The sequence below is a fragment of the Triticum dicoccoides genome, chromosome 2B (genome assembly GCF_002162155.2).
Source record: "Triticum dicoccoides isolate Atlit2015 ecotype Zavitan chromosome 2B, WEW_v2.0, whole genome shotgun sequence".
NCBI classification, from domain to species: domain Eukaryota; kingdom Viridiplantae; phylum Streptophyta; class Magnoliopsida; order Poales; family Poaceae; genus Triticum; species Triticum dicoccoides.
Window position 1 is genome coordinate 718346238 of NC_041383.1, and position 9647 is coordinate 718355884.

The 9647-nt window shown below is 39.1% G+C and overlaps 1 protein-coding gene across 1 annotated transcript; it reads right to left on the reverse strand.

Moving 5' to 3' along the window:
- Window positions 1-3915: 3915 nt before the first annotated feature.
- On the reverse strand, window positions 3916-4739 carry LOC119368460. Its single transcript, XM_037633712.1, has 2 exons — window positions 4668-4739; window positions 3916-4578 (listed from the first exon to the last, which is right to left on the reverse strand). Exons 1-2 carry the CDS (start codon window positions 4737-4739, stop codon window positions 4189-4191), a joined length of 462 nt encoding a protein of 153 aa, XP_037489609.1. The 3' UTR covers window positions 3916-4188.
- Between the last annotated feature and the right edge of the window lie 4908 nt (window positions 4740-9647).

The window sequence follows — 9647 nt, forward strand, 5'->3', positions numbered from 1 at the left end:
TGCCGGAGGGGGAATCCACCACAGAGGGCCTCTACATCAACCCCAAGGCCTCTCCAATGAGTTGTGAGTAGTTTACCACAGACTTTCGGGTCTATAGTTATTAACTAGATGACTTCTTCTCTCTCTTTGATTCTCAATACAAAGTTCTCCTTACTCTTCTTGGAGATCTATTCGATGTAACTCTTTTTGCGGTGTGTTTGTCGAGATCCGATGAATTGTGGGTTTATGATCAAGTTTATCTATGAGAAATATTTGAATCTACTCTGAATTCTTTTATGTGTGATTAAGTTATCTTTGCAAGTCTCTTTGAATTATCGGTTTGGTTTGGCCTACTAGATTGATCTTTCTTGCAATAAGAGAAGTGCTTAGCTTTGGGTTCAATCTTGCGGTGTCCTTTCCCAGTGACAGCAGGGGCAGCAAGGCACGTACTATATTGTTGCCATCGAGAATAAAAAGATGAGGTTTATATCATATTGCATGAGTTTATCCCTCTACATCATGTCATCTTTCTTAAAGCGTTACTCTGTTCTTCATGAACTTAATACTCTAGATGCATGCTGGATAATGGTCGATGTGTGGAGTAATAGTAGTAGATGCAGGCAGGAGTCGGTCTATTTGTCACGGTCGTGATGCCTATATACATGATCATGCCTAGATAATCTCATAATTATTCGCGTTTCTATCAATTGCTCAATAGTAATTTGTTCACCCGCCGTAATAATTATGCTATCTTGAGAGAAGCCACTAGCGAAAGCTATGGCCCCCGGGTCTATCTCTTACCATATAAGCTTTCAATCTACTTTTATTTGCATCTTTACTTTTCCAATCTATACCATAAATTACAAAAAAAATATTTATCTTATCATGTTATCTCTATCAGATCTCACTTTCGCAAGTGGTCGTGAAGGGATTGACAACCCCTTTATTGCGTTGGTTGCGAGTTCTTTGTTTGTTTGTGTAGGTGCGTGGGACTTGTGAGGATCCTCCTACTAGATTGATACCTTGGTTCTCAAAAACTGAGAGAAATACTTACGCTACTGTGATGCATCACCCTTTGCTCTTCAAGGAAAACCAACGCAAGGTCAAGACGTAGCAAGAAGGATTTCTGGCGCGGTTGCCGGGGAGGTCTTCGCTCAAGTCAAGACATACCAAGTACCCATCACAAACTCATCTCCCTCGCATTTACATTATTTGCCATTTGCCTCTCGTTTTCCTTTCCCCCACTTCACCCTTGCCAGTTTATTCGCCCTCTCTTTCCCAATCTCCTCTCTCTCTCTTCCGCTTGCCTTTTTGTTTGCTTGTGTGTTGGATTGCTTGTTGTGATGGCGCAAGATAATACCAAATTGTGTGACTTTTCCAATACCAATAATAATGATTTCCTTAGTACTCCGATTGCTCCTCTTAATGATGTTGAGTCTTGTGAAATCAATGCTGCTTTGCTAAATCTTGTTATGAAAGATCAATTTTCCGGCCTTCCTAGTGAAGATGCCGCTACCCATCTAAACAACTTTGTAGATTTCTGTGAGATGCAAAAGAAGAAAGATACGGATGATGATATTGTTAAATTGAAGTAATTTCCATTTTCACTTAGAGATCATGCTAAAATTTGGTTTTCATCTTTGCCTAAAAATACTATTGATTCATGGAATAAGCGCAAAGATATGCTTTTATCTCTAAGTATTTTCCTCCCGCTAAGATCATCTCTCTTAGGAACGATATTATGAATTTTAAACAACTTGATCATGAGCATGTTGCCCAATCTTGGGAAAGAATGAAATTGATGATTCACAATTGCCCTACTCATGGTTTGAATTTATGGATGATCATACAAATTTTTTATGACGGATTGAATTTTGCTTCTAGGAATCTTTTAGATTCGGCCGCGGAAGGCACATTTATGGAAATCACGTTGGGAGAAGCTACTAAACTCCTAGATAATATTATGGCTAATTATTCTCAATGGCACACCGAAAGATCTACTAGTAAAAAAGTGCATGCTATAGAAGAAATTAATGTTTTGAGTGGAAAGATGGATGAACTTATGAAATTGTTTGCTACTAAGAGTGCTCCTGTTGATCCCAATGATATTCCCTTGTCTACTTTGATTGAGAATAATAATGAATCTATGGATGTGAATTTTGTTGGTAGGAATAATTTTTGGTAGCAATGCTTATAGAGGAAACTTTAATTCTAGATCGTTCCCTAGTAATTCTCCTAATAATTATGGAAATTCCTACAATAATTCTTATGGTAATTTTAATAAGATTCCCTCTGATTTTGAAAATAGTGTGAAAGAATGTATGGTATCTCAAAAGAATTTTAATGTCTGCTTGAAGAAAAATTGCTTAAAGTTGATGATTTGGCTAGGAACATTGATAGACTATCGCTTGATGTTGATTCTTTGAAACTTAGATCTACTTCTCCTAAGCATGATATCAATGAGTCTCTCAAAGCTATGAGAATTTCCATTGACGAGTGCAAGGAAAGAACCGCTAGATTGCGTGCTAAGAAATATTGCTTTGTGAAAGCGTGTTCTTCTAGTCTCCATGAAAATAATGATGAAGATCTAAAAGTTATAGATGTGTCCCCTATTAGATCTTTGTTTTGCAATATGAATCTTAATAATGATGGGACTGGAGATGAGTCAACTTTAGTTAAAAGGCGTCCCAATGATTCAGAGTTTTTAGATTTTGATGCTAAATTTGGTAAAAGTGGGATTAGAGAGGTCAAGACTTTAAATAGCATTGAACCCACTATCTTGGATTTCAAGGAATTTAATTATGATAATTGTTCTTTAGTTGATTGTATTTCCTTGTTGCAATCCGTGTTGAATTCTCCTCATGCTTACAGTCAAAACAAAGCCTTTACCAAACATACTGTTGATGCTTTGATTCAATTTCATGATGAAAAACTTAATTTGGAAATTTCTATACCTAGAAAACTTAATGATGAGTGGGAACCTACTATAAATATTAAAATTAAAGATTATGAGTGTTATGCTTTGTGTGATTTGGGTGCTAGTGTTTCCACAATTCCGAAAACTTTATGTGATATTCTAGGTTTCCATGATCTTGATGATTACTCTTTAAATTTCCACCTTGCGTATTCCACCATTAAAAGGCCTATGTGAAGGATCAATGATGTTCTTATTATTGCAAATAGGAACTATGTGCCCGTAGATTTTATCGTTCTTGACATTGATTGCAATCTTTCATGTCCTATTACTCTTGGTAGACCTTTCCTTAGAACGATTGGTGCGATTATTGATATGAAGGAAGGGAACATTAGATTCCAATTTACATTAAGGAAAGGCATGGAGCACTTTCCAAGAAAGAAAGTAAAATTACCTTATGAATCTATCATGCGAGCTACTTATGAATCAAGTGCCAAAGATGGCACTAGTTAGATCTATCCTCGCTTTTATGCGTAGCTTGGGGCGTTAAACAATAGCGCTAGTTGGGAGGCAACCCAATTTTATTTTAGTTTGTTTGTTTTTGTTCCTGTTTAGTAAGAAATTTTTCATCTACCTTCTGTTTAGATGTGTTTTCTTGCTTTAATTAGTGTTTGTGCCAATGTTTGGGATATCGCTTATCGTTATCGTCTCGGTTGGCTGGAGATTAGAGATTAATCGGAAATCGGACGATTAACCGATTTTATCGGTAGACTATTTATCGGTCAATTTTTTATAGGTTTCAAGCACTGATAAGACAAAAATATAACCAATCTTCACTTAAACAGTACGCCTTTAAATAGGACAATATTATAGAAGTGCATATAATAGTATTGTAGAATACTAGAATTACATAACACACAAAATTAGAACAACACTACATCAGCACATGTACTGTTTTTGGATCTCAAACAGTGCATGTATAATAGATATTACATAAGAGATAACACATAATAGTAGACAGTAGTACAGTACAGCAATGCATATAATAGTCTTGCTGCTTTGCAAGCAAATACGGTGATAACAAGGTCCAGAAAAGTTCAAACAAGGTTTAACAAGGTCATAAGAAAGTCCAGAAAACATAAATAACATAGTTCTTGCTACTTTGCTAGCACACAGCCAAACACCAATGAGCACATAGTCCTTTGCTCTCTGATTCTCTCACAACTCACAACCAAAAGTCCAAAATAAAGTGCTAGGCTGCTAGCAGAACTCCGACATTGTCATTGTCATAGGATTCAAGGTTGCATCTGGTCTTCCTCACCATTTTCATTGGATTCTTCTATCCCAACCCCATCATCATCAGACTCGAACTCTACCTCATCCTCATTGATAGGCACAATGTCAGATTCATCATCGCAAATGAACTCTTCCACCTCATGTAGTTCTCTCACCCTAAGACTTCTATGAGGCTCCATTGCATTGTCATCTTCGGTTTCCCCCATCTCATCATCAATGTAAGCATCTTCACATATCCAATCTTGGGTTGTGGAAGCATCTTCACCAAGGAGGACATTACAAGATGATGAGTACTTCTTTCTCTTGTCTAGCATTCTTCCATTGAATTGAATATAAACTAGATCGTCCCTACGACGCACATCTAGTTTTTTTCTCCTCTTTGCATCTACCTACAAATTGCAGAGTGAAGCTTAGAGATTCACATCTTGTCAAAAACAAAGTAAGGATCAGATTTGAGTATTTGCAAGTTGAGAATTACTTGTTCAAAAATGCTCCAATTTCTTTCACATCTGGATGAACTTGTGGTCAAGTTGAGTATCCTCAAAGCCATGTGCATCAATATAGGAGTTTGTAGTCCATAAGTTGCCCACCACTCCCCTACATTTATAGAAAATTGTAACTATAATGCACCAGCCCAAAACTTTCAGAAATGCAATATGGCAAAATTATCAGTGAGAACAAGCTTACCAGCATTTTAATTTTCATTGGTAATGGCTGTGGCAGCCACCTTCCCAAACATGCCTTCATTGGTAATGGCTTTTCCCCTGAAGTACCAAAAGCAGACATCTACAAAATTACAAAGGCAGCAACATGTATTAGACATTTACACAACGGAAGCAACATGTATTAGACATTTGGACAAGGCCAGCAACATGTATTCAACATAGTAAATTGCCAAAATATAATGTAACAGCAGCATCATCTACTAACCAAAATACCAAAGTATCAAACAATTAGTAAATTAATTGTAGCATGTATTTGGCCATCTAGACATTTACTAACCAAAGCATCTAGTCCCCTGGAACAATTGCAGCATCTAGTTATCCACTAAGTTCTAACCGAAGGAGCACAATTGCAGCTACAAATATTACCTGGAGCGGGGATGGCAGCACCAGCAGGTCTAGTCCTCAGCTTGCTTGCTGCTAGAGGAAGGAGCGGCTGGGATGTCGCGCGGCTGGAGGAAGAGGTGGCGGCGGCGAACTGCTCCGGTCGATCTAGTGCCCCTGGAGGAACGGCGGCGCCGATCTTGTGGTAGTGGAGGAAGGGGTTGCGGAGCTCTGTTGTTGCTGGAGGAAGCGCTGAAGTGGTGGCGGCGGCGAGCTCCAATATTCGGGCATCGGCAGTCTTGCTCCTAGCGAAGCTCCCATGCGGCTGTCTGCAGCTGGAGATGGAGAGATGGCAAGGGCGCAGCTGCACAGGTGAGCTAGCTATTGGGGAAGATGAGGAGACGATCTAGAGGACGGCAGCTCCGGCGGTGCTAGCTCCGGCCGTCGGAGGAAAAAGAGGTGGCGGCGCTAGAGTGGATCGGGAATGGGGGCGGCAGTGTGGATCCGAAACATGGCAGCGGTGTGGACACTGGAGAGGACCCCAAACCCTATCGAGCGGCAATGTTGTGCGGGAAAAGGGAGGCCCATTTTGAGGTTTCTGTACAGATGGGCCTAGCCCGATTAATCGGAATATTCGTGATAAATCGGTTGTCAGACCGATAAATCGGCCCAAGAGATTAATGGTGAAGATATGGTCTTATCTTAGCGGTCACAGCCCGAGTAGCAATTAATCGGCCGATAAATCGTTGAATCGGCCGATTTCTGAAACAGTGGTTTGTGCCAAGTAGAACCTATAGGATAACCTATGGTATGAGTTAATATGATTCTGCTGAAAAACAGAAACTTTGCGCTCACGAGAAAAAATTCAATAAATCACAGAAACACGCTTTTGCGTTGATTCTTTTTGATGTAGATCAATAGACAAATTGCCTAGGACGTCCTATTTTGGTAGGATTTTTGGAGTTCCACAAGTAACCGAAAGTTACAGATTCCTACCGACTGTTCTGTTTTTGACAGGTTCTGTTTTTCGTGTGTTGTTTGCTTATTTTGATGCATCTATGGCTAGTATGTAGGGGTATGAACCATAGAGAAGTTTGAATACAGTAGTTTTAACACCAATATAAATAAAGAATGAGTTCATTACAGTATCTTATGTGGTGGTTTTAATTTCTTGCACCAACGGAGCATATGAGATTTCCTGTTGAGTTTGGTGTTGTGAAGTTTTCAAGTTTTGGGTAAAGATTTGATGGATTATGGAATAAAGGGTAGCAAAAGCCTAAGTTTGTGGATGCCCATGGCACCCCAAGGCAATATACAAGTACAACCAAAAGCCTAAGCTTGGGGATGTCCCGGAAGGCATCCCCTCTTTCTTCTTCGTCTATCGGTAACTTTACTTGGAGCTATATTTTTATTCGCCACATGATATGTGTTTTGCTTGGAGCGTCATGTATGATATTAGTCTTTTCTTTTTAGTTTACCACAATCATACTTTTTGTACACCTATTGGTATAGAAATTCTTGATTTGAAATTTATTAGAATACTCTATGTGCTTCACTTATATCTTTTGAGCTAGATAATTTTTGCTCTAGTACTTCACTTATATCTTTTAGAGCACGGTGGTGGCTTAATTTTGTAGAAATTGTTAATCTCTCATGCTTGACTTATATTATTTTGAGAGTCTTTTAGAAAAGCATGGTATTTTCTATGGTTATAAAATTGGTCCTAGAATGGTGAGCATCCAAGTTGGGTATAACAAAAACTATCATAGAAAGTGCATTAAAAGCTATGATCAATTTGATGCTTGATAATTGTTTTGAGATATGAAGGTAATAATGCTAGAGTCATGATAGTTGGGTAATTATGAAATTGAGAAATACTTGTGTTGAAGTTGGCAAGTCTCGTAGCATGCACGCATGGAAAAAGTGATGTGACAAATTTGTTGCATGGGATGCTCTTTTAATTGCTTTCCTTATGAGTGGAGGTCGAGATCGCGCGATGGTTAACTCTTACCAACCCTTCCCCTAGGAGCATGCATAGTAGTACTTTGCTTCGAGGGCAAGTAGACTTTTGCAATAAGTATATGAGTTCTTTATGACTAATGTGAGTCCATGGATATACACACACTTACCCTTCCACTTTGCTAGCCTCTATTGTGCTGCGCAACTTTCGTCGGTATTATGCACCCATTATTTACCTTCCTCAAAACAGCCACCATACCTACCTATTATGGCATTCACATAGCCATTCTGAGATATATTGCCATGCAACTTTCCACCGTTCCGTTTATTATGACACACTCCATCATTGTCATAATGCTCTTTGCATGATCATGTAGTTGACATTGTATTTGTGGCAAGGCCACCTTCATAATTTTTTATACATGTCACTCTTGATTCATTGCATATCCTGGTACACCGCCGGAGGCATTCACATAGAGTCATATTTTGTTCTAAATATTGAGTTGTAATCCTTGAGTTGTAAATCAATAAAAGTGTGATGATCTTTATTATTAGAGCATTGTCCCAAGTGAGGAAAGGATGATGAAGACTATGATTCCCCTACAAGTTGAGATGAGACTTTGGACTTTATAAAAATAAAAGAGGCCAAAGAAGCCCATGAAAAAAGAGGCCAAAGAAGCCCACTAAGAAGAAAACAAAAAAAGGAAACAAATTTGAGAGAAAAAGAGAGAAGGGACAATGCTACTATCTCTTTTTCCACACTTGTGCTTCAAAGTAGCACCATGATCTTCATGATAGAGAGTCTCCTATGTTGTCACTTTCATATACTAGTGGGAATTTTTCATTATAGAACTTGGCTTGTATATTCCAATGATGGGATTCCTCAAAATGCCCTAGGTCTTCGTGAGCAAGCAAGTTGGATGCACACCCACTTAGTTTCTTTTTGTTGAGCTTTCATATATTTATAACTCTAGTGCATCCATTGCATGGCAATCCCTACTCACTCACATTGATATCTATTAATGGGCATCTCCATAGCCCGTTGATACGCCTAGTTGATGTGAGACTATCTTCTTCCTTTTTGTCTACACAACCACCACCATATACCACATAAAGTTCTATGTCCATGAACCAATTGCTTGGCTGAAACCGGGGTTGTGCATGATAGGAGTATTTTGTGTGATAAAGATGAAGCATGGCCTAACTATATGATTTTGTAGGGATAAGCTTTCTTTGGCTATGTTATTTTGATAGGACATGATTATTTGTTAGTATGCTTCGAAGTATTACTATTTTTATGTTTTATAAGCTTTTATCTTGAATCATTTGGATCTGAACAGTCATGCCACAATAAAGAAAATTACATTAAGAATTATGCTAGGTAGCATTCCACATCAAAAATTCTGTTTTTATCATTTACCTACTCAAGGACGAGCAGGAATTAAGCTTGGGGATGCTTGATACGTCTCCAATGTATCTATAATTTTTGATTGTTCCATGCTATTATATTACCCATTTTGGATGTTTATGGGCTTTACTTTACACTTTTATATCATTTTTGGGACTAACCTACTAACCGGAGGCCCAACCCGAATTGCTGTTTTTTGCCTTTTTCAGTATATCAAGGAAAAGGAATATCAAACAGAGTCCAAACGGAATGAAACCTTCGGGGCGATCTTTTTGGAACAAACATGATCCAGAGGACTTGGAGTGCAAGTCAAGAAACAAGCAAGGCGGCCACGAGGGTGCCCGGTGTGCCCCCTAGGACTGGGCGCGCCCCCACCCTTGTGGGCCCATCGAGCGTCCACCGACGTACTTCTTCCTCCTATATATACCCATGTACCTCGAAACCATCAGGGGAGCCACCGAAAAACTATTTCCACAACCGTAACCTTCTGTATCCGCGAGATCCCATCTTGGAGCCATCGCCGACGTTCTGCCAGAGGGGGAATCCACCATGGAGGGCCTCTACATCAACCCCAAGGCCTCTCCGATGAGTTGTGAGTAGTTTACCACAGACCTTCGGGTCCATAGTTATTATCTAGATGGCTTCTTCTCTCTCTTTGATTCTCAATACAAAGTTCTCCTTCCTCTTCTTGGAGATATATTCAATGTAACTCTTTTTGCGGTGTGTTTGTCGGGATCCGATGAATTGTGGGTTTATGATCAAGTTTATCTATGAGAAATATTTGAATCTCCTCTGAATTATTTTATGTGTGATTAAGTTATCTTTGCAAGTCTGTTCGAATTACCGGTTTGGTTTGGCCTACTAGATTGATCTTTCTTGCAATGGGAGAAGTGCTTAGGTTTGGGGTCAATCTTGAGGTGTTCTTTCCCAGTGACAGCAGGGGCAGCAAGGCACGTATTGTATTGTTGCCATCGAGGATAAAAAGATGGGGTTTATATCATATTGCATGAGTTTATCCCTCTACATCATGTCATCTTTCTTAAAG

Coding starts and splice junctions, on each gene's coding strand:
- LOC119368460 (XM_037633712.1), bottom strand. CDS start 4,739: ATGGCTTTGAGGATACTCAACTTGACCACAAGTTCATCCAGATGTGAA. Junction 4,579..4,667: donor ATTGGAGCATTTTTGAACAA/GTAATTCTCAAC, acceptor TGCAATTTGTAG/GTAGATGCAAAGAGGAGAAA.